We start from the raw sequence: 24,347 nt of genomic DNA, 5'->3' as shown, positions 1-24,347 counted from the left end.
AGAGTGTGTCTAGCCACTACTTATTTCCGTTTAGGTAAATCAGCATCACACAGATCAAGGCAACCTGCAACAAAATAATTATTATATATATGTATATTGGGTATTGAACTCATATAGCATGTTTAGCTGTTTATTTATTTAAGTCAGAAAAACTAAAACACGTATTAAGCATTTGACATTTCGTGTCTTGTTTTTGTCTTCCAGATGATTGACAGGATTTGTGTGAAGGTGCAGGACCACCTGAACTCTCTGAGGAACTCTGAGACAGACGCCATCTTGGAGGACGTCAGGTCAGCAGAGAACCTGATCAAAGATGCCAGGAACTCTAAAACGGTGAGGAAAGACACATTACACACGGGCCTCGCTGGTGCACGTGAATGAAAATGTTTTCTGTAGAAGATCATTTGAAGATCAATTTCCTACATCCTTTCTTTGATTCCTATGTCCATCCTTTGTCATTCTCTCTGTGTCTCCCCAGCTGCTCCCTAACCTCTACCACCTAGGATCAGCTGCCAGAGAGGAGATGAACAGCTCGTCAGCGGGACCCATCCAGGAGAAACTGGAGTCTATGGCTGGGGAGGTGACTACTGTCATGGACCAACAACTACAGGTAGGGTCCTATCCTCCAGAGATGATAGAAAATGGTAAGGTTAACTATACATTGTACCCACAAATACTTTAATTAAACAAATCTAATACTTCCAAGCGGTCAACTAAACCGTATTTTTGGTTTACAGGGTCTGTTTGTAATTTATAGACTGAAAACTAGAAAATAGGCACCACCTACAGGCAGTGAACAGAAAACACTGAATCTAAGGAAAAGACTTCAACACACATTATTTGATTTATTGTAATAATAATCTTTATTTATAGAGCACTTTTCATACCAACCAATTTCAGATAAAAAAAGTTTGAAGTTATTTGCTGGTGGGTTATCAAGTCAAGATGTATACTCGCTTTGTCAGCCGGGAGTTGCTTTAATCAAAGCCCTCATTATATACACACACTCACTCATATCCATCCATCTCTTATCTTCCTTCCCTTCAGACTCTCTTGGAGTCGATGGTGGATGCAGCGGAGTCTCTGTGTCCCCATGTGATGAAGAGTAGTAGTCTTCGTCCAGAGCTAATGAAGGCCAGTTCAGCCAAGATGGTCGTACCCAAAAGCTTTGTCACCAAAACCCTCCTGGAGCAGTCTGGGGTGGATATTATCAACAAGATCAGGTATGTGTGTGTGTGTGTGTGTGTGTGTGTGTGTGTGTGTGTGTGTGTGTGTGTGTGTGTGTGTGTGTGTGTGTGTGTGTGTGCCTCCCTGAGATCTTTCTGTACTTATGTTTGTTTCTATTACCTGACCATCACTCTCTTTCTCCCTCTGTGTCAGTGAGGTGAAGCTGAGTCTAGCGTCCTTTCTGTCCGATCGCATTGTTGATGAGATTTTGGAGGCTCTTTCCACTTCGCAACACACTCTGGTAAGATTAAAGTCATAAGAGCTCTCAACTGGCTCACTGACGCATTCATTTTGGCTGTTAATTTGAAAATCTAAGTTTTTTTGGTTGTGACATATGTAAATCTCTATGAAACCCCTTTTCATCCTCCTTTCTCTTTAAATTCCGCCTTTTCTCTCGGTTCACCTTTTCTTTCCACTTGCCTGTCCACATCTTCTCTTCTCCCTCTTTCTTCTCCTCCTTGCACCCATATCTTCTTCCTACAACACCTCTGCTCCCTGTTTCCTCTCCTCTCGTCCTCCCAGGCAGACCATCTGGTGAGGCGAGGTCGTCCCTTGGTGCAGCAGGAGTCGGTGGATCTGGACGTCCCAGAGGAGAAGATTCCTAAACGGGCATCGACCGAGCTCCTGGAGGCTGAGAGGCTGGAGGATCTGGAGACATGCATGGTAGGTTTGGGTGTAAATATGTGTTTTAACTGTCCATGATGTTTCATGAATTATGATCTAGCTCTCTTGTGTTTTTCATGTGACTGGATTTTCAGTAAAATGAAATAATTAAATGCAACCTGTTACATTTAGTTGTTGACACAAATACAAGCAATTACATCTGACGTAATATTACCTTTTACTGGAAAGATTGGCATTGGCATCTCTGCATTTACTTTAGACAATTGAGAATTGATTTTTGTATTGATGTTCAGTAAAGTGACCTTTTTGCAACAACAAAAAAGTACGCTTGCTGCTTTTATAAGTGACCGTTCATGTTGGCTTATATGTTCTGTATCAGGGCAGATATGTGTGTGGACATTTGCCTGAGTCTAGCAAGACAAGAGTTTCATGTTTGCAAAAAAGAATTGGGTCAGATTTGATTCTGTGATAGAAGAATGACAATAGGAAACCATTTGTCATAAATGTTTATATGTGTATGAGTGAAGTATACTCTACAGGAGGACTACGAACATGGAAAGAGAGAAGGACACTGAGGGAGAGTGAACCATTTGAAATAAATGAATGTTTACTTATCTACCTCTGTTTGAGTTTATTCAACCTCTGTGAAAATCCCATTGTTCTTGAGATGAGGAATGGTTGCTTTTTAACACGTTTCTATGTAGGTTTGTTGTAGAAACAATCGCTGTGACGATGTATGTTAGTTGTGATGTACAGTACAGTAAATGCAGGCTGCAGTCAACAGGAAGCTGCATGTTCTTGTCCTGTCTGTTTCTCTGGTGTTTTACCTCTCTTTTCATTTTATATCACTCTCTATCCTATTTACTTCTACTTTCTCCTGTTTTACATGAAACCAGCTATCTCTTTCATTTTTGTCTTCACTAGGCTTTACTGTGTGTTGTCTTTCTTCCTCTTCAATCTCCTTTTCCTCTGTTCTTCCTTCTCTTTACACCTTTGCTCCATGGAGATTTTGTGCTGCACCAGTGTAAGTAATTCTGGACTGTCCCTCTATAATCTCCTTTCAGTCCACTTTCTTTTCATCTTACTGTTCTTTCTCTTCTCTGACTCTCATCACTAACCCTGCCTGCTACACAGTCCTCTGTGCTGTAGCTTCAACTACAGCACAACAAGTCTCCTGTATTTAGATATTTGATCCCTGTGATTTATTATAAAGAGTGTAGAAAAACTACAGTATGGATGCATCCAGCCACATTGCACTGCTCCTCTGCACTCAATGCACTGCCATCATCATAACCTAAATGTAATATAATATGCAACACGTGTTACTGTGTTTACTTTCTACCAATGTATGAAGACAGTGAAATAAGTTGTATATTTTTCATAACCTGACCTAACTCTTTCCCTTTACATTTTAGGATGCATAATAAAAACTATTTAATTCACCAGTGTGCCTTGTTTAAACATAAGAAGGCCCTGTCTATATGTAGATTAAGATGTTTGTCTTACTCTAGCTTACACTGTCATCATGGCACACATTTTAACCCAAAGGAAAAAATATTACAAGACGTGTGTGTTATAACCAATACAGAACCTCTACAGTTTGTTAATTATATTAAGACTGTTGTGATTAAGTAGGATGGTGTTTGACCTTAGTGCAAGCTGGCAGACTGTCAAATCTAGTGTAGTTACAAATAAGCTGTGAACAGAATCCCGAATAGGAAACCAAGGATCCAACAGCCTGAGTCAGCTAAACTGTATGATTTTTGACAATATTGCTTGTTTAATTGTTTCCCAGATAAGAACATGGCTTATCTTTGTTAACAATTACCACAACTTTTGTCTGATTATTGTCCTCTTTCAGGTGACTCCTAAATCCAAGAGGAAGAGCATCCACAGCAGAATGCTTCGGCCGGTGTCTCGTGCCTTTGGTAAGCAGTTAATTACATATGTTTTTGAATATATTTTAAATGACATTGAGTTGTTTATAATCAAATAGTACATTATCTTTCTGCTTCATACTATAAAAAGCTGATGGATTTGGCTGGCTGGTTGTAATCATTCAATATTTGGTCTTTTAAATAAATCCTTAATATTGATGTTGATTTAATGTTTATCTAATCACAAACCTAATAACCGTACAATCTACAGAGATGGAGTTTGACCTGGACAAGGCCCTGGAGGACATCCCTGTCCATATGGAGGACCCTTCATCTCAAACTCCACCTACTCCATCTCAGGTCCTGCCTAAACTGGAGCACCGAGCGCCAGGAGTGATGGTGGAGTTGCCATCTGAGGAGGAAAAAAAGCTGCAGCACTTCACCAAACTGCGACCCCGCCGGAACAAGAAAACACATTCCAGCAAAATACCTGTGAGTAAAGCTTTGCATGGATTTTTTAAGTTAAGTTCAAGACATTAGTAGCTCCAGGAGAGGCTTACTTTCATTTACTTGCAAGATAACATTTAACACAAAAGATATATATACCAAATACTCCCATGCACGGAGACAGTAGATCTATCTATAGTTTGTCAGATGTTCTGGATATGGTATCAGATTCTTCAACTTCCTCTTTCAGCAAATCAACAGTACTCCATCTCAAGATGGGGAGCAGAATGGCCTCATGGGAAGGGTGGATGAGGGTGTGGATGAGTTTTTCTCTACAAAGGTCACCAGGATGGATTCCAAGTATGCTTTATTTATATTTTTCTCATAAATGACTCTAATGCACTTTTTTTGCAGTAGATTGTACTCTTAATTTTCTTAAGTATTTTTGTCTCTTGTTCTTTCTAATATCAGACGTTCCAAGAGTTCAGAATCTCAGGATGGAGAGAAGAAGAAGAGTAAAGGAGGATTCCTTAACCTCATCAAACGTTCCGCCAAATCCGACAAAGCAGATAAATCTGACAAATCAGATAAATCTGAGAAAAACCAGGCGACCCCTCCAGCTTCAGGTCTATCCTCAGCCTCTGTAGCCTCGACAACGGCTTCCATCCCTGAGGAGCCCTCCTCACCAAAGGTGGCAGTAAAGAGCCCAGCGCCTGAGCCAAAGTCCAGGTATAGATGAATATTTTCTGTTATTGAACAACCGATTACCCACTAACTACATCAGTCTCAATGTACCAGTCCCGATTCCTGATTCTCTAATAATTTCTGTCTTCACTGCAGAGACGCCTCCAGCCGCTCGCAGCCCACAGACTACAGCAGCAGCTCAGACCGCTCAGAGGAGCTGAGGACGCCAGACTCTATAGACGAGCCGTGGGAGAGTTCAGACGGCCGAGGCAGTCCTCAGGGAGGCAGGCGGTACCCGGGGTTGCAGATGATGGGGGGCAGTGGCCTTCTGGCAGAGATGAAGGCAAAGCAGGAGAGGAGAGCACACAAGGTGAGGTGGTGTGATTCAAAAAGTAAGCACCGGGGTTATAAAGAAAGAAAGAAGGAAAAGCAAGGGACAGATGTACCGGATTTGAACCACAAAGGACAAGATGATGCTAACTCCCCACATTAAAAACAGTGTATCCTGCACCAGTAATATTTGTGTTTGGTCGTAATTTACTTTTTACAAAGTAAGCTTGATAGTTCATGCTTAGCATTGCAGACAGAAGTTGACAAAATAAATTCAACTCAAGGTTGACTTGTTTGATTCTATTGGAGCTTTTTACCATATCACATGGTCTTTTACATCAACTTTTAGGTCAGAATCATAGCAACTAAGCAAACTCAATCTGCTGATCCATGTGATTTGGGATTTGGTTGAAAGCTCCAGAACAAGGGGACCTTGAGTTAAGAACAAATGCAGAAACAAATACAGCAAACAAGAAGACCAGCAAAAATAGAGTGACAATAATAAACCACAATAAAATGGAAAAATCCGACTGTAAAATGAAAAAAAAGTTAAGTTAAGATAATAAAATATTTCAAGCTCAGTCATTGCATTTCTTGAAAGAGATTCAAAGGTTTAGTGATTACCTTTGGACTCAAGTCTAGAGTTTCATCTGCAGATCTGAGACTGTAAAAAGGGTGTCTTAGTAAAACAGTAGATCATTTTTTTAAGCTGCATTTAAGCCATTTGATTTGAAGGTTTTATGATAGTGGTGTGACAGTGAGATATAGATCCTTTTAAATAAGGACAACATTAGATTTTGTTTTGGGGACAAAGCACTGAAGGTGTTCAGTCTCCACTTGTCAAGGCTGTTTTGTTCAACACCCGCTAACTGCAGGTTCCAGCTACGAGAATACAAAATAAGAAGCATTTACACACACACACACACACACACACACACACACACAGTCATTGCGCCTGTCAACATGTTGACAGAAAAACACACACAAAAAATTCTGTAGATTTTCTGCCAGATGACAAGGAGGAAGAGATGGAGGAATGAACAGCAAATGGACAGAATGAAGACAAGAAAGAAGGCTGATATGCAAATTCTCTGTTATGACTCACAGCAGGACATAAATGCTGTGGGAATATTTCACCGATTTAAAATTCCCACATTCGCTAAAATGCCTTAAAGTACAAGTGCTCTATTTTCTACAGTGACTTCTTCAGTGGGAGCCAAACTAGTGAGATAACAGTTAATGAGTTTAATAAGGACAATAACTGTATGTTTTGTATACTATTGTCTGTATTTGAAATATGAGATGGTGTTGGCACCTTTAAGTGTGTTCACTAGATGTATAATTTGTCCCTAACTAGCTACTGCGTGCGTGCGTGCGTGCGTGCGTGTGTGTGTGTGTGTGTGTGTGTGTGTGTGTGTGTGTGTGGGGTAAGAGGTTTATGGTGTTTGCAGCATTAGTGGTTTTTCTGACCTTGTATCAGTGGCACTAAAGCTTCTCCTGCCATCTGCTTGTTCTGGCTGGCTTCCAGGTGTGTGTGTGTGTGTGTGTGTGTGTGTGTGTGTGTGTGTGTGTGTGTGTGTGTGTGTGTGTGTGTGTGTGTGTGTGTGTGTGTGTGTGTGTGTGTGTGTGTGTGTGTGTGTGTGTGTGTGTGTGTGTGTGTGTGTGTACTTTTGTGTGTGTACTTTTGTGTGTGTGTGTGTACTTTTGTGCGTGTGTGTCTTTGTGTATGCAGGTAAAATGGAGAGAGCTATTCAGGAGATTACCTACTGTAATGCAAAGCTTGGGTGTGTGAGCTGTATCCTGAGCATTTTCTAACACAAAGGCGCCCCCTTCTGTTTAAGCACAGCACTTCTCCAATCAATAAAAGCTTGAACCTAAAAATATACTGTATATTAAATTGAGTGCAATGTGATAAATATACCAAACTCAAAAAGGTGGTCTTAACCTTTGATTACCTTTTTTAAAGCATTATATGAAGAAAATGTTTTATTGTTATAATGTTGTACAGTATTGGTACATACTAGGTTTCATGTTCTGGTTTTATGTCATAAAACGGAGTAATCAGTTAAAAGAAGAAAAAAAATATTTTACCGTTCTGAACTCCTGTATAGTGATCCAATATTTTGTCCTTGTTTCTCCTCCAGTCTTCCAGCCCTGACAAGCCTGACAGCAATGCAACAGGTAAGCGGTTTTATCTGTTGAGGTAAACAAGCTAACTATTAATGAATAATTCAGATTTGCAGCTGGTTTTAGTGGATTATTTTCATGTTCCTGTTTTGGGGTCTGGTTTCATACCCATACAGTACCTAAAAATCATTGTGTGCATGATTTAAAAATATATTTATTCATTTTTGCATCTGCCTGCAGCCAAGTCTCAGCCCACCATTCCAGAAAGTAGGTCTCCTAGTGGCTCAATTCATAAATCCGACCCTTCATCTGGTTCTTCAGAGAAGACCCCTCCTCGTGGCGAGACTAAGCCTGACCCAGCCCCTCGTCTACGGGCTACATCCTCCTCAAGTCCCCCTGGGGGACCCGTGAGTCCCAAACCGCCGGTGCCACAGGGAGCGAAGCCTGCTCTGGCCGCCCGACCCACCATCCCTCTGAAGCCAAGGACCAGCAGTACCAGCAGGAGCATAGGTACAGTCTGAGCACTGGCTAAGATTGCCACGCTGAGGAGATTGTTGCTACAGTGATTCAATGTTTATCTTCCGGTGAGATTGTGCGACAGATATTTGTTTGAGTTGATAGTATTTGTTTTCTGATAATTTTACCGCCAGATGAGAGCTCAGATTCCCCCAGCAGTGGCAGTGTGTCCCCTAAGGTCACAGTTCTTCCTCCCACGCTGAAGAGGACGGTGTCAGAGAAAGACAAAGAGGGCCAGACCGGTCTGCAGTCAGGAGGCTTTGCCAACAAAACCACTCAGGATGGTGGGTCATAAAACCTATCTATCAAAATCTTTTAAATCTCTATGTAGCTCATCCATGGCATTAATGCTAATAAATGAATACATGTTTAACTGCACGGAAAGAGTCCTCTTCTTACAAACAATTAAACACTGGTAGTTGCCTTTTTCTCTCCTTCACCTGAAACCTGTCCTTTGGCCAGAGCAGATTTCCCCTAGATAGACTGGTACATGGTTTGATGTCATCGTCAAGATCTGACAGCAGTTATCTATTATGTAACAGGCAGCCTGGCAGCTTTGTGATTTTTGTCTGTCTGTCTTTGCTCCCTTCCCTCTGATGTTTTTATATATGATATCCTCTCCTTTGGTCTCCCTTGGTGACCCTCCCCTACCTTTTTTACTGTATGTTATCAGTGACACCCTCTGGGACCCGTCAGAGGTACACATACCTGATTCATGTTCATGAGCAGAATTTCTGCTCTCGGGCAAATGAGAATTTCTTTTGAAACCGTTGGCTACTTGGTGTGTTTCTTTGTTTTGTTGTTTCTCAATAGAAGTTTAATTAAATCTGTGTTGTTTTTTATATGCATAGCAGGATCCCTTTTAAGTATTCACTCTCATCTATCCCAGCATGCATTGGGCAGAGAGTAGGAAAATATTCTGCTGCACAGACCACCAGTCAATCACAGGGATAACAATCTGCATATTCACAAAATTCACAACTTTGTGTAATTTAGGAATTCAGGAATTCATCCTACCTCTATATTATTTATTTTTTAAGTAGGTGATGTATTAAGTATCCTTTGTTTCTATACATTTGTTTTGCTGCTACAGTTTTAATAATGAGCCATTTTTGTCAGCAGGCTGTTTTGTATAAAAGCGATATGTACACACACTGCTGGTATGCAGAGTAGTTATTCAGCCTTGGGTAATATAAATATAAGGTGTAATATAAACTGAAATGTAGTATAAATATAAGGTGGGCTTAAGGTGCTTTACATCACTTCCTGGTTTTGTTTATGTATTCCAACTGGCTGTAAGGCTGGCATTGGAACAAGAGCCAACTGTAGCAGCACACTTTAAAACTGCTACATGTACCCAACAAAAATAATAATTGCTCATTTCCTGTTTCCCTTTCCTGCTCACCTCTTCTTCTCTCTCCCCCCATCTTCCCCTTGCTCTAAGCATTGTCAACACTTAGTGTTATTTTCATCTTCTCTCTCTTGTTTTCAGTGAGGACGGGGTCTGTGTCAGACACTGTTCAGCGACCCAGCCGTCTCCGCACCAACTCTGAGGACCATGGCTCCTTTAAGGCCAAGGGCCAATCTCCAAACCCTGACAAGGCTGTGCGCAAAAAGTCCTCAGACTCTGTGGAGGAGGCAGACAAGGACTTTATTTTAATATAAGTAGGAAAAATTCACAGCAAATAACGGTTGCTCACACCTTGACTTTAGTAAACAACTAAGGGGGAATAAAATCAATATGTTTTCATTTATATTAGAGGTTGTACCTGTACGTTCTGTCTGACCGCAAAGAGGACCTGCTGTATCAGGTAATACAAAGTTTCAAGTTAGTTTGGTTATCTGTGATGAAAAATATTGATACTAACACTTTGGGGAATAAATCCTCAGTTTTTCAGTCGCATTTCACCTAGTAAACCAAACTGTGCTAAGTCTCCTAAGAGCTTCCTTCTCTCTCACAAACAGCCTTTTCTCCTTTCATTCCTACTCTCTGCTGTCAGGTAAAAATCTCATGGAATTGAGGAAATGGTTCCTGGGGTGAAAAAGCGTATTCTGCCAATGAATACTGAAACCTGAATGGAGTTTGTAAACCACTTAAAAAAAAAAAAAAGAAAAAAGGAAAAAAAAGAGATGATTTCAGGAACCAGCCGACTTTATGTGCAAAAGACAGAGAGAGACTGTAAAACGGAGTGTAGTACTAATCTAAAGTCTTGTTGCTATTTGTTACAGTAGCTCGTCTCCCAGGGACCAAACACATGTAACAGTAATACCAGGATCACTGTACTGTACATACGACCAGACCAGGACCCAATGGCATTTTGTTCCTTCAATATATTTGTATAGATTTTTCTATATGCTATTTTCAGTATGTGCAAGTTACCTTTCTTCGGACTTCAAAGGTGACTGAATCCATTATGCAATTCATCTTTTTTTTTCAGGTAAATACAGGTTCAGCTGAGAATCTCAGCCCACCATGAATCACAAATACAGATTTGATGTAGCTTAGTCACTCAGACGAAACTCAACTAGTTAAAGACCTTATCTAACATCCCAAGTGAACTCTTGTGTGAGTTGGAGTGACCATATGAAGTGTTGCTTTGAGAGGACTGTGGCACACTTTAACTTCACTGTTGATAACCAATCAATAAGGCTTCAGCACTGTTAACTAACACTGTTCTCTGTGTTTAGACACTGTGGCGGTTTATGGGGAAAGGCAGTATGTGTCTGTCATTAAAGTGCAATACAGAGTGCCATCATAAACATGTCTGTAGTGTTTTTGGTCAAACATATTGTCTAAACTGTGTGGTGTGCCAGTGTTTGTCACAGTCATACGCACTCTGAATTGCTCTTAAAGACGAATGGATTCCCCACTTCCGATAACACACTGACATGTATTAATATTCCCCTGGTGTGCCGATGGTCCAATGAAAGCAAAGAACTTACTCAAAAAGAGGGATTTCATACATAATCAGCTTGAATGCAACATGGAAGCCACTGACAGTTGCTTCCCATTTCAGTAGCTTTTTTGATCCATTTTTGACGATAACCTCTTCAGTCTGATCTTTGTGTGAAAACGGGACACTGAGGGAACTCCAACCTTTAAACACTTAAGACTTGACCTTCAGGGCTTTTAAATTCAGTTCACTTTCACTTCATTCTCTTCAAAGATAATTCTTTGAAATACAACCTATAAAGAGTTGGCATTTGTTAAAAGAATAATTGATAATGCAATGTCTGAGGTGACTGTGCACTCGATTGGGGGGAGCTATATGTTGACCACATAGACCTCTTGGCTATTCTGTATGTAGCATTTTCAGGATCTGAATGCTACATAACAATAACATCATAAGTCTCAGGCCAATTCCTCTTATCCTTGTCATTTAAAAGCAAGAAATGCCCTTTTTTTACACTGCTACACAGTCATCAAACAGATTCCCAAGATGAACTTAAGTATTAAAAAAGAAAAAAAGAAAAAGAAAAAACGTAACATGGGAATCTGTCCCATCTCTGCCATCATCCTATATGATGTGAAACGCAGCAGTATACCCCCAACACACCTATATGTGAGATCCAACTGATGTTTCATTATATCAGATTTAACCACTGTGGAATTACTTTAGACTATCTAGTTGTGTGCTCCAATGTTTATTTTAAACATGCACCGGACCTTGTTCTTTATGCGCAGTGTGAAAAGGGCACAAATGTATGTTATTGTACAATAGTCCAAGTCAAGTCAGGGCCAAAGGTCTTACTAGTGCACCATTTCCTATGGTGTCTATCGATGTCTTTTTGTGGGATTCTGATTTTGCATCTTTGTCACTAATCATGGTTCGGAAATAACACTGTTCCTGCTGTATATAGTTAATCTAGTCTCTGATGTCAACAACTGCTTCAATTTACAGTCTCAGCCCCAAAACTCAAACATCACTTTTGTTTGAAAGGTGTTCCAGGACACTCAAAAAAAAAAAAAAAAAATACCATTACTTTAGAGCAAACACGTGTGGCTGTGTGCTGTATTCCGTTGATTTCTAGCCATTTTTATGATGCAAGGAAATCCTATGGATACCTTCTTCTCTCTGTTTTTGCTTTCTGTTTGGGATTTCAGAAGCAGCTTGCTGTCTGAAAGACTGATCTGTTCAACCCTGAAAAATGAGAATCCATCTTTATTTCTTTTGGTGCACGGAGTGAAGAAAGTGAAAATAACCAGTAGCATTGAGTGTAGACTCTGTGTGTGTGTGTGTGTGAGACTGCATGATGTGGCTGTGAGTTGTACTGTATGTATATATGTGCTTTCTTACATCTAGGAGTGTGCGTGTGTATATATATGTATGTGTAATATACGCACATGTATTATACACACTGTGAAACATTCACATGCCTATGTGAGCACAGCAAATCCTATAATGTTTTGGTACTAAGTACACTACTATACTAGGGGTTTGTTTGTAACTTATTTGGAATGAAAAACAGTAGCTGGTGATGTCTTGATCCTTTGTTGTTTTTCCTCTCACATGTACATTGTGTTCATAAATGTAGAAAATAATTCTTTGTATGTATTCATTTATTACATGTAATCAATTTAATGTTACTTTCATCATGATTCAAAAAAAGAAATAATGCAACTGGAAAAAAAAAAATGCATATACAAATGACATGTTTGCTCATTGTCTTCATACATTATCTGTGCAATTTTTTCATAGATCAAAATGGTCCCCCAGTCATTCTGCTGGTGTTGGATTTCTTCATGCAAATATTAACATTGATTAAAAATAATTTTGCGGGCTTCAAAATTTCTGCATTGTCTTCTTTTTTTTTAAACTTTTGATCTGCTTTGCAATGTAACAATACAGCCACCAGATGGCAAATACTATGCTACATTATGCTCTCTCTCTCTCTCCCTCCCTCTTTCACACACTCACTCATAGGCAGAGGAGGTGTGGTTTTTACTAAGTCAGAAAGAGCATATGTCAACCAAGCAGACTGAACAGTGCAACACAGTTTGTCACCTCAGTCCTTTTTACGTGTTAAAGTTGACTCTGTCTTTCTTAAAATGGACACTGCTTTTAAAAACCTGGATGCAGCTGGTTTCCTGGAAATCTGGCAACACTTTGATGCAGATGGTGAGGACAGTTTGTTTGTTTTTTCACCATGAATATACCTAAACAGAAATTACAACGCTTTATAATGTATTTATAAGTATTGGTCTGTAAGTGGATTAACCAGAGGTGCACAGCTGGCCTTTACACGGGTCAAAAAATATGAAAATAATTTGGCAGTGATAGAGTTACTAGTGACTGCATTGAAAGTTCTTAGTCATATTTGAATTTTGAGGAAAATTCACCGCCTTTATAACCTAAATTACTTTTCTTTGACAGATAATGGCTACATTGAGGGCAAAGAGCTTGATGACTTTTTCGTTCACATGATGAAGAAACTGGGTCATCAGGTAAGTCAACTTTGTTTGGATGAATTTATCCATAACTTGTGATGACAGCAGCTTAAACACAGAGGCACATACTGCAATATCAGTTCCATCTGATATTGACAAATACCTATTATACTGTGTCATCTATGTATATGCCACATCAATGATAATGCTAGAATAACTTAGTGTAAATAATGTACGTTAGGGCTGGGCGATATGAAGATACATATCGTCAAAGCGATGTACTATAAAAATGTCTATTGTATAAATGTTTCTATATACTGTTTCTATTGCTATGTCGAATAACCAGCGGCTGAACTGCATAACGTCAATATTTCAGTCATTTGGACGGTTCTGTACGTTCTGATCCTTGCATGTTGTGTTAATTTTGCACATTTTTTAAGTATATTTATTTCACACAGTGGTATACAAAAAATAGGTCTTACCATGTGGCTATTTCATAGACTATTTAATTATTGAATTAAAACATGCTTTATTCTGATATGTATTGTTATCAAAATGACCTATGTCAGGAAAAAAGATTTGGGGCATATCGCCCAGCCCTATTGTTTTTAAAAGAAGATGGTCTCAGGAATTAAGGCATAGTTGCTATATTTCTTAGTTTATCTTGTTATTTATTGTATTGCACATGTTCTACAAGTACAGGTAACAGTATATTTTGAAATTGGCCATTAAATTCAATGTTCTGCATACAATGGTAATTCATTTTTTGGTAATTTAATGTAAGACACCATTTGTCAGCATATCTTGAATTAGCTTCTGGGAAAGGATCTGGATGGGTGGGGTGACTGTAACAATGTAAAAAGAGCTCTGGTTACTGTCTAAGGAAAAGTTCCTGACCAGTTATAATGGAAAACCAAATGGGCACACAACTATGAGTACATGTTCCAGTGTGTGTTTGCGTGTGTGCGATTGGACTCCCTCACATACTAATGGGGTTGTACTAAAACAAACAGACCACTGTCGCTTTGTCTCTCTGATGTTTGCTTTCCATCATAAATGCCCCCAGGATAAGTACTGTTGTGTATTTCTAATGGCACAGTCATTCTATTATATTCAGCCATTGTGTGCCATTAACTACATGGTGCCTTTCTATCTTGTATATCTGTCTTTTCATTTCCTCTAGTGCAACATATTCGGTAGTTATGCAGATTTCTCCTACATGAATGAACACATTTTCAATGAATGCTCATATGCAACCTAATGAATTTGCAAGTGACACCGTTTAATATATCAGTAATCCCTGAATAAATGAGTTTGTTATGCAGTGTACACAATGTCAATAGTGTACATCAAGTCAAATATCAATATGTACTTTTAAAACTTCTGCTTAGCAACAGGAGATTACTGGTTCCAAACATGAGTCAGTGTCTGATAGAAAGCTGATGCTGAAGATAAATAGTTGTCTTTCTGTAATGAGCCAGGACCCGACACCTGCTAGTCTGTAGACTGTGCTCTGCACTGCATGAAACGTTGATTCAGACTTCAGCACCATTGATCAACAGGTTTCTATAGTTACAGTACAGTGATGGGGGGGGGGTTCTCAAAGAGATGCTGGACTGCAAGCTGCTAAATATGTATTAAAATAACTTCAACGGCAGAAAATATTCTCACCTTCAGTTGCTTCTGAGCTCTGGCTGATAAAGAGACTGGTCTGCACAGGAAACAGAAATGTGATTCTTAACTCAGATAAGCATGCAACAAGCTGTCTTTTTTCTTAATTTATCCTTAGTTATAATCTATCTAGAAGACATTCATTCTCCATATCCTGAAGTACATCACGTTTCATGAGTGAATTTACTTTCTGACTCTTAATTATCTATAGCACAGTGGTGTAGATGGAGGAGAAAGTTTAGATAGGTTTCATATTTTATTTCACTGAGGTATCGCAGTAAAAGGCTTGCTGCAACCAAAGGTAGTCAAGTCCATAGACTAACACACTGCAAATGCATCGCAAATTATTAGAATTATTAGAAATATCTCATCTTGTCTTGGATGATGTCATGTTTGTGGTATAATGCCCACACTCTTTGTTCTGTGTATTAGAAAGGCCAGGTAGACCAAAGAGGACATGTAGAGTAAGTGACATTAAGAAAGCAAACCTTAAGAGAAAAAAATGGGAGCTCAAAGCAGTATCCATGGTGACATTGCTTAAAATAACTGTGACTAACCGCCAGTTAAGTGTTTATCCTTTAATATTCTTTTCTCAAATGTGATTTAAAAGAATAACTTTAAAATACAACGCGTTTTTTTCATTACAATTTACTGTAAATGGCATTTCATTTTGCACCATCATATACTGGATCATCATATATATCTGTCCAGTTTAATGGTGGCTTTGGGTCAAGAAAATCAATGTTGCATTTTAACGTATGTTTATGTATTGTCTCTACAGGAGAAAGCGACTGAAGAGAGAGTCCAGAGACTGAAGCAAAGGTTTATGTCTGCCTATGATGTCACTGCTGATGGGAAACTACAGATTGAGGAGGTACTACAGTACACAATTTCTGCGTCTAAAATTGCTCCCTCGTTCACTTCATTTCCTTCATACTAAATGTATGGTACTTAATAGTGAGTAATCATTGATTTATGACATTCTCCTTCATATTTATGGTGCATACGCAATTAGGCAGTTTGGCGACAAATAGCCAACACAATACCATCTCTCTCTCTTTCTCTCTGTGACTATCTGCACAATAAAACCTTCTCACTCTAACTTCCTCTTTATTCTAAATCTTCTTCCTCTTCTCTGTCCCTTCTGTCAGACTCATCTAATCCACTCAGCCCTTTGTCTTTCTCCAATACCCCTCCCTCATCTTCTGCTGCATCTCCTCTTCATTTTATCTTATAAGATATCGATGCATGATGCAGCTTGTACCATAATAAAGAAGAAAGCAAACTAATTTCTGAGAATGCTGAGGCCATCCTGAAGAGACAGCCAGAGGAGAGCAGCACTTAAACCATTTACCTAAATGAATTACCTAACAATCTACTGTATATATATACTGTATATATGCACTATATAAAGGTATCACAAATCTAATCTGAACAGGTAAAATGATTCTTCTAAATGGGAAATAATCTTATGATCCTTTTGGTCTTCAAGTAGGACTCTTGCTTGTAATTAATTAAGGTTAATTCTTAAATGACTTTTTGATTGAGTCGGTTTTTTAAATGAAATCAAACTTGACTGACAATTTAACAAGCTGCGGCTGTTTCCCAGAAATTTAAAGCCATACTTTTTCAAGATCGCTTTCTCAGTCTCCACAGTGAGTAATTGATGCAGACATGGGGCTCTTGGCACAGCAGCAGTGCTTCGTCAGAGGAATGAAGTGCATTTTCTTTTATTCTGAAAAAGAAACGTGTACCCATTCATTAGGCCAATCTCTTAATGCATTGCACCCACAGACCCCAAAGGCTTTGGCTTCTACTCATAAAGATGGGTAAAAAAAATCAATACATGTTTGCCAATTACATGATTTACAGTGGCTGATGCAGGAACAGTGTGGTCAAACCTCTTTGTACAGTAGCTACACGCCCTGCCGACTAGGGATGCACCCATCCCACTTTTTCTTTCCCGATTTGATACCCGTGCTCTCTTTTTTCCAAATGTTATTTCTGTATACCTCACTGTTTGGAACTCATTGGGACATTTATGTGTGTTGTTATGTGATTTAATAAATAGCAGAAACACTATGATTCTAAATGACATTAAAGAAACTACTATTACTGCAGGGTAAGCAACGTGTATGCCTTCGTCTCACAGTATATAGGCGACACTGCAGTAGGTACTGTGTATATGCTACTTTGTGTATACACGAAGGTTATCCAATTATCTGAAACGACTGAAAACATCCAGCAATGGCAAGACTTTTTTTTTTAAGTTTGTTGATTCCATTTATTTTCTGAACAGCTCTTTTGGAGTTGGCATCAATCTGTTGGTGCATTGCGCTTGTTCTGACTGTGAGCAGTTCTTCAGCTTTGTGAAGCAAAGGTTCGCAGTATCATCTTGTATTATGATTAGAGTGATGAAGGGGGGCAGTTTAATCTGCTAATGGAGGGCTGATACTATAAAAGGACAGACAAAATGAGAAGCAACACAAACTGGAGAGGAGCCAGGTGTAGGGTCGGTCATGCAAATGGCAATACAACATAAATTCTCACGTGTCCCTCCTACTACGTATCTAGCCATGAAGATAGGTCCAGTTTGCAGAGGTTGTGAGATATCTGTGGCTGAAACTTCTGCTGTCAACTTAACACAATAAAGGTGGAAATAAAAATCTTCTTTCCATATAAAGTGTCCCATCTTATCAGGATATTCCACAGACCTCACTGTAAAAAGTTTCATTGGACCCCTTTCTTCTGTAGAAAATTGATCTAATAAAAACTGTCACCTGATCTGATCAAAATTACAAGACCAATTGCTATTTACCTGCCCAGGGACTACGGGCGTAAATTAGCAATTTGCTACAACCTGGCACAAGACATCTATTAATGTTTTTTTGTGCACTGTCCCTGTTCAAATAAATCAATTATAATTACAATTACCAGACCGGATTGGATTCAATTGTTCTTGAGTTCTTGGTTATTGTTGTTGTAATTGTTACTCTCTCCAAGAATAAAATAGACAAGACTTGGAAAGTCTCATATAACATTATTATCCAATCACTACTCTCTGCTCTGACCTGTTTTCCAGTTGGCCAATATGATCCTCCCTGAAGATGAGAACTTCCTCTTAGTTTTCCGCAGAGAAGCTCCTCTGGACAACAGTGTTGAATTCATTAAGGTAAGGTCAGTGACTATACCAAACATCAAGGGACGCGACAAGACGACATGAGGCGAGCCACATCCACTAATAATTTCAACTAGAAATACTGTATGTCAGCTACAATGTCTCAATAAAAGGTTATTAGACCACCAACATTAGGTGTCCTGATGTGCCAGTGGTCCAAGACATACATGGAGTGACTGCAACATTCCTTGTTTGACTGGGGACCATTGTTGCATGTCATCACTAGATTTATTATTTTACAGGACTGCTTATCCCCTGGTGTACATACTGTAGACTCATAGGGAGCGGGTGAGGTGGAGGTTTGGGTAAGGTAATGTGGGAGGGAGGTAGATTCGGATAGCCTAGGCCGCATACACATGATCCTTGGTAAAACCGCTCGTTGCCGCTAACTATGATATGATCCGCGCCGCTTCTTTTTGGCATCGTAAGCATCAATTATTTCTTCTGCTTTTACTTTTTCTGTGAGGTCAATCTCCACGTGTAGCAGGCTCAGTGTTGACAAATATAATTTATGACATTGTCATTAATATATTTTATGTAGCCTGATTATTTTTTTTAGTCCTCTAACGAATCACCCATTTCCCTTTCCCGACACTGCCTTTGATTACCATGACAGACCAAACAGACGAACAGGGAGAGCGGCCACAGGGCTTCAGAGGCGCATTCAAAAGACGTAAATAAACACTAAAGGTGGAGAAGGTGGTCATAGCGACAAAAGCGGTAGGGTAATACAGGGAATACACAGGGGTTTGTATGCTTTAACTTAAAAGCGTAGTTGTGTGCACAATACTGTAACGGCCGATAGGACGCCGTTGTGCTCTGCACTGAAGCACTGCAAAGGCTCATGGGACTGTGTTCTGAACGGTTCCTGTCTTCGTCGAAGTATGTTTTAATGATGTTCTGTTAATGTTTTGGGTGTGCATGTATGTTACCTGGGTTTAAGTTTTGTGGGTTTGATTTAATGTTCAGGTTTATCTACGCAGCGAGGGTGCATTTAATGTCTTTGAGTACTGTGGGATTTAACTTGCAGATTGTCACAAAACGGTGCCAAGGATAGCTGCATGTCCATATTTGCAGGATGGAGCATTTGGGTAGGCTTAAGCCTACCCAAGCCTACATTACCTGCTGCCCCTGTGTCGACTTAAACCATATACTGTACGGTTAGATCTTAAAAATATGCCACACGCAACAGTTTAAGAACCAGAGTATCAAATTGTTGATTTTTCAAGCCAAATAACGCTTAAGAACTTCAGCTTTATTTTTAGCAGTTCTTTGATTGTGAGCCTGTAACACCAACCAGGAAATGGATCAATGGATACATTCTAATAAAATGTTTGTTGCGGGTGCATGAAGCGTTATCATTGTCCTAGATAAAGAGAGATGACCAGTAACAGGCCAACAGAGTAGATGAGTGGAGTGGCAGCACAACATGAAAACACAGTTTCAAAACACTGTTTCATGTTTCTAGTTCAGATTCACCCATAACCACATTGTATGTAAGCATTTGCTGATTTGCCGTTTCCTCCCCACTGTAGATATGGCGGAAGTACGATGTTGACTGCAGCGGCTACATATCAGCTCGGGAGCTCAAGGTAAAGTTGTCAGCATAAACACCCAGCAGAAGCAGTTACACATCTCTTTTCTGTAGAGGAACTTTCAGCAGTGGCATTGGCAGAGAATGACTGAAACCCTCAGCCACTGTTTCCTGTCACACTGTACACTGAAATGTATATCCTTTTTCTCACAACATAATGCAATGTGCACTAACAAAGTATCCTTTGTTTCGTGTGTTAGAGAGCTGTGTGTAATTGTGTATCACCCACTGGATTTGATTGTTTTGTTGTTAGATTATTAACAAACTTTTGTCTCTTAGGCTTTCCTGAAAGACCTGTTCCAACAGCATCCCAAGGAAGTGTCATCTGATAAACTGGAGGAGTACACAGACACAATGGTAGTAATACAAGTCCCCACTTCGTCTAGCTCTAAAACAGTCCATGTTAGACAGATATGTTAATGCTAAACCTTTTCCTTTCTTTACTTAGTGTGCAGCTGAATTCATTGGTCACTCTGCTGTTGTTGAGTGGAGCTGGTTAAAACAGACAAATCCTACAATTTCCAGGTAGCTTGGAAGTGTAGGTTACTGTACATGAATTGACATGTTTATTTTTACAAATAAAAACGGATAAAAAACAAATAAAAAGCATGAGACTGAAAAGATTCAAGTGGCTGCTGCAATCAGCTATTCTGCCTAACTGAAATATTTTCAGAGGATCTTGTGTGCTGCAGATGTCAAAAGACAGTGTCACAGAAGGCAGTTTGTGTTACTTATTTACCTGTCTCCCTGAGTTACTTCTGTGGAAACCCAGAGTTTCAGATAGCTTATTCTTGCTACTTGATAGATTTGAATTAGTAGGAGATTGGTTCACGCTCAGTGCACTGTCAGATGGAATGAGTCGGCTCTAGAGTCACAGGTGGTGTGAGGAAATAACCAGAAACAGCACACACAGAGAGATTCATAGTCTCTGAAGCTCTTTTCGTGGTTCTGAGTACACTCCCTTTTCTTGCAGATGAAAATCTTTGACAAAAACAAGGATGGCTGTTTGGATTTGAACGACATGGCCAGGTACTTTTCAAAGAGCAGGAAAAAGATTTGTTCTTAAAAGTCCCTGCAATGTTAAGATCTCTGTCAGTGATTGTATCTCTGCTGCATCACACAATAGGTGGTTGGATAGCCATAAAAGAGAGATTAGATCACATTTTGCCAAATGTTAATATCTCAAAAATTACTGCTTTGGTTAGCCAGTTTGCAGTTCATATGGATAAGACATTTTGATAAAATATGGGTTATGTTTGAGCTTGCATGTGTAATGGGGGTTTGTGGAGGTGGAGAGACCTAGCAGCATGCCTCGGGATAGCTACTGAGAGAGCTGACATCCCCTGAAAAGGGATTTACTAAACTCTTGACTGTTTTGATTATAAAAAAAAAAAAAGAAGAGAGATACATAAATGGTGATAATTCCACCACGAGGTACTTCTCTTTAATAACTAAAATGCTTGTAAAATATGTATTTCTTCCTCAATAGGATCTTGGCTTTAGAGGAGAATTTCCTGCTGAAGTTCGAGATGGATGTAAGTGTATCTCGTTCTTTGATATATGGCAGATGACAACATGAGTTAATTGTTTTGCAACAGTTTGATAAGTTATGTTCTGTTATTTTATCTAATTTCTTTCCTCCCATATTTTTTGATTTTTGAACAACTGCTTTGTCATTTCCCCAGGCCTGCAGTAAAGAGGAGAGAAAGAGAGACTTTGAGAAGATCTTTAACCATTATGATGTTGTAAGTATAATAACTCACTGGGTGGGACACAGAGGATGACTGCTATTTTATAATTTTATACTGGCCTGTCCTACAGGAAACTATGGTAGAATGTGATATTTAACACAGCAGGCCTTTCACCAAAAGGTTTACCGGTTTGAATCGTCAGCTAGCCTGTAGGAAATTCTATGTTGAGGAGGAGGGCAGCGAACAATCGCCCTTAACATCTTCCTTTCGAGGCACCCATGGGCACAGCAGCCCCTTCTGTACCACTAAAGCTGCCCAATGGCGGGGTGTATTACAGGTATTACTGTCTTATCAAAGGATTCCTCCATAGCACAAGGGGAGTAAATCTTGATTCTTGTGATGGCAGCTGTACAGTCAAGGCAGACATCTCCTGCACTAAACATTTTCTATCCTCAATTAACACTAACACTCAAATGTGTGGCTGTGTGCAGAATAGGACTTGGTATAGCAACAGTGAACCCAATTAGCTCCCTTCTCTGTAATGAAACAGTAAAATAAATCACCCATTATAATGTCAAGTCACTCTCCGGGATGATGAGTTAACTCTGTCAGACTCATTCACAGTACAGCTCCAGACAGGAGTCAATTATTCCTATCACAACTCACTGATAAGCTTCCCTTATTCTGTAAAATCATGTTTATGAGCTTGTCTGTATTGCCAAGTAGTACATGAACTAATGGCTCAGTTGGAACCATTTTATTCGTCCTGCACTACTTTAGAGTTCAGAGAAGCTCTTTAAGAAGTGTCACTCATGTTTCACACTATGGCTGCTTTTTTCTAGCTCTTAAATTAACAGCACAGCGACTGACACCATTTTCAAGTTTTGTGAAAGCTGTTTTATGGTAACAGAAGGCTTTCACAGAACATCTCTTGATCCTGAGTGGGAGGGTGAAAAACTGGCACAAAGTTGAATATTTGAGCTATCTCATTTGGCCCCATTTGAAACTGCTATCAAGCAAAAGCATTTGCGTAACTGCAGTGAGGAGGGTTAGATGCATCATATTCTTCCTGCAGTTTATCTATATTTCAAATTAATTTAATGTGAGCAGCTATATGATTAACATGCAAACACTCCAGGATGCCAGCCCCACCAAAGCAATACGCCCAGAAAAGGAAGACTAATGAATGAATGACTGAATAATGCGAGTGGGTGAATTAGATGAAGTAATCCGCACTCCTCCTTTGTGTCTTTTATTCTTTTCATTCTCTCTTTTTCTGTCTCTTTCTTTCCTGTTCAGAGTAAGACAGGAGCGCTGGAGGGTCCTGAGGTGGACGGCTTTGTCAAAGACATGATGGAGCTGGTCAGGGTAGGACACAATTCTGCTGGTTGTTGCAAACATGCTGTCTGACATTCAGATATTAGAGTGTTGTTTACCAAAAATGGACACTTGTTGTAGATCTATGTATGTAGCCTACCACATATTCAACAGTAGAAACAATAGAAACTTAATCATTTCATATGCACACTCTTTAATATCAGCTTATCAAATGTGAGGATTCACTGCTTTTCTGTGATATTTATCATATTTATCATAGTAAAAGGAATTTTGGATTGATGCCCATATGAAACAATTTTGAAGACACTACTCTGGGTTTTGGAAAATGTATTATATTTATTTTATACACAAACAATTAAAATAATCAACAATTAAACTAATTGTTAGTTGCAGCCCTACACTATACAACTACATCAACTCCAAATATGTGACTGAAAAATTGAGAATTATAAACGCTTGAAGATCTGTGTGGCGCCACACCACAATTGAAAATCAAACTGAATTCATGTTATTGAAAATTCTTTATATAATTAAAATGTATTTTAAAGAGGACATAGTTGAGCTAAGCTAAGTAACTGTCAACTCAAAGAGATGATATTCTTTAGAACAGATGTTATTTGAGTTTGATGGGCATCCATCGACCCATCTATGAACGCTGGCATAGTGTTGATTTCTAGCTATAATGCTTTTCCGCTGTGCCTCTCCCTTCCGATCTCTTCTGTTCTCTCCAGCCCAATCTCACAATTCCTGAGCTGGACAAGCTGCGAGGCATTCTGCTGCGTCACTGTGACGTCAACAAGGATGGAAAGATCCAGAGAAATGAGCTGGCTCTTTGTCTGGGAGTCAGACATAAACTTAGTTAGAGATCTGTATTCTGAAACACTGAGTCTGTATTCATTGTATGGTCAACAATGGTAGAATGTGATGTATCCAGATCAGTCTAATTACTCGGTTAGTTGAGGTCAGTATTCATAAAGCGTTATTTGATCCTGAAAGTGATAGAAACACAATGTATTACTGCGTAATAATAATAAAAAAATTAAATGACTGTAGATCGGCTATGATTTGAAATGACATGAAATGTGTTTCTTGTGGTTGTTGTAGAATTTGTGGTATATTAATATTATATTGCTTTTGAAAACAGAATGTTTTTCATGGTAATATTCTTCTTTTAGTTTGGTGCTGGAGTTTGTTAAACAAAAATTTAATTAAAAAAAAGTTTATGCAGAAAAATGGCCGCCGCTCTGACCATTCTGCTATGTTGATTCGAATGAGAATACCTTTCTATTCAATTCTACTTCTATGACTATTACTGATGTTTGGCTATTTGCATGTTTCTCTGCCAAAGAAGGCTGAAGTACAGTATGTTGAATAAAGCAATGATGAAGTAATGAGCATGTGGATTTTTCTGTTCTTTTTTTGCTATTGTAATGTAACAACTCAACAGTTTAAACTTATATACATACGTTAGTAGTAGTCTTATTCTTAAAATATTCATTTATAAATCTATCAATAAAAACATTCTTTACGATAAACCTTGGTTATGTGTACATGTGTTGACATGCTGTTACATTATTGTAAAGCAGAAATGCTATCAAAATTTTGAAGAATTGTTAGTGATTCAAAACTAAAAGCTGCGTAGCCTTCATTGACT

General features: G+C 39.1%; 2 protein-coding genes across 2 annotated transcripts in view; both read left to right on the top strand.

Annotated features, from left to right (window-relative positions):
- Positions 1-12,615, top strand: part of LOC144519885 (F-actin-uncapping protein LRRC16A-like) — a 74,492-nt gene extending 61,877 nt beyond the window's left edge. Inside the window, exons 25-38 of the mRNA XM_078253390.1 lie at positions 205-333; positions 479-610; positions 1,048-1,223; positions 1,381-1,468; positions 1,750-1,890; positions 3,713-3,779; positions 4,000-4,220; positions 4,426-4,535; positions 4,647-4,904; positions 5,016-5,229; positions 7,334-7,370; positions 7,557-7,826; positions 7,967-8,116; positions 9,325-12,615. Coding sequence (XP_078109516.1) covers positions 205-333; positions 479-610; positions 1,048-1,223; positions 1,381-1,468; positions 1,750-1,890; positions 3,713-3,779; positions 4,000-4,220; positions 4,426-4,535; positions 4,647-4,904; positions 5,016-5,229; positions 7,334-7,370; positions 7,557-7,826; positions 7,967-8,116; positions 9,325-9,497 — 2,166 coding nt within the window. The 3' untranslated portion in view covers positions 9,498-12,615. The remainder of the gene's footprint in view (positions 1-204; positions 334-478; positions 611-1,047; positions 1,224-1,380; positions 1,469-1,749; positions 1,891-3,712; positions 3,780-3,999; positions 4,221-4,425; positions 4,536-4,646; positions 4,905-5,015; positions 5,230-7,333; positions 7,371-7,556; positions 7,827-7,966; positions 8,117-9,324) is intronic.
- A 161-nt stretch (positions 12,616-12,776) lies between these two features.
- Positions 12,777-24,088, top strand: LOC144519884 (secretagogin-like). The gene is made up of 11 exons (XM_078253388.1): positions 12,777-12,952; positions 13,208-13,278; positions 15,674-15,766; positions 17,975-18,064; positions 19,606-19,662; positions 19,944-20,021; positions 20,638-20,693; positions 21,154-21,199; positions 21,350-21,409; positions 22,655-22,723; positions 23,425-24,088. Exons 1-11 carry the CDS (start codon positions 12,883-12,885, stop codon positions 23,554-23,556), a joined length of 822 nt encoding a protein of 273 aa, XP_078109514.1. The 5' UTR covers positions 12,777-12,882; the 3' UTR covers positions 23,557-24,088.
- The last annotated feature ends 259 nt before the right edge of the window (positions 24,089-24,347 follow it).

The sequence above is a fragment of the Sander vitreus genome, chromosome 6, assembly GCF_031162955.1.
Source record: "Sander vitreus isolate 19-12246 chromosome 6, sanVit1, whole genome shotgun sequence".
Taxonomy (NCBI): domain Eukaryota; kingdom Metazoa; phylum Chordata; class Actinopteri; order Perciformes; family Percidae; genus Sander; species Sander vitreus.
This window is presented reverse-complemented; position numbering and strand designations above follow the sequence as displayed.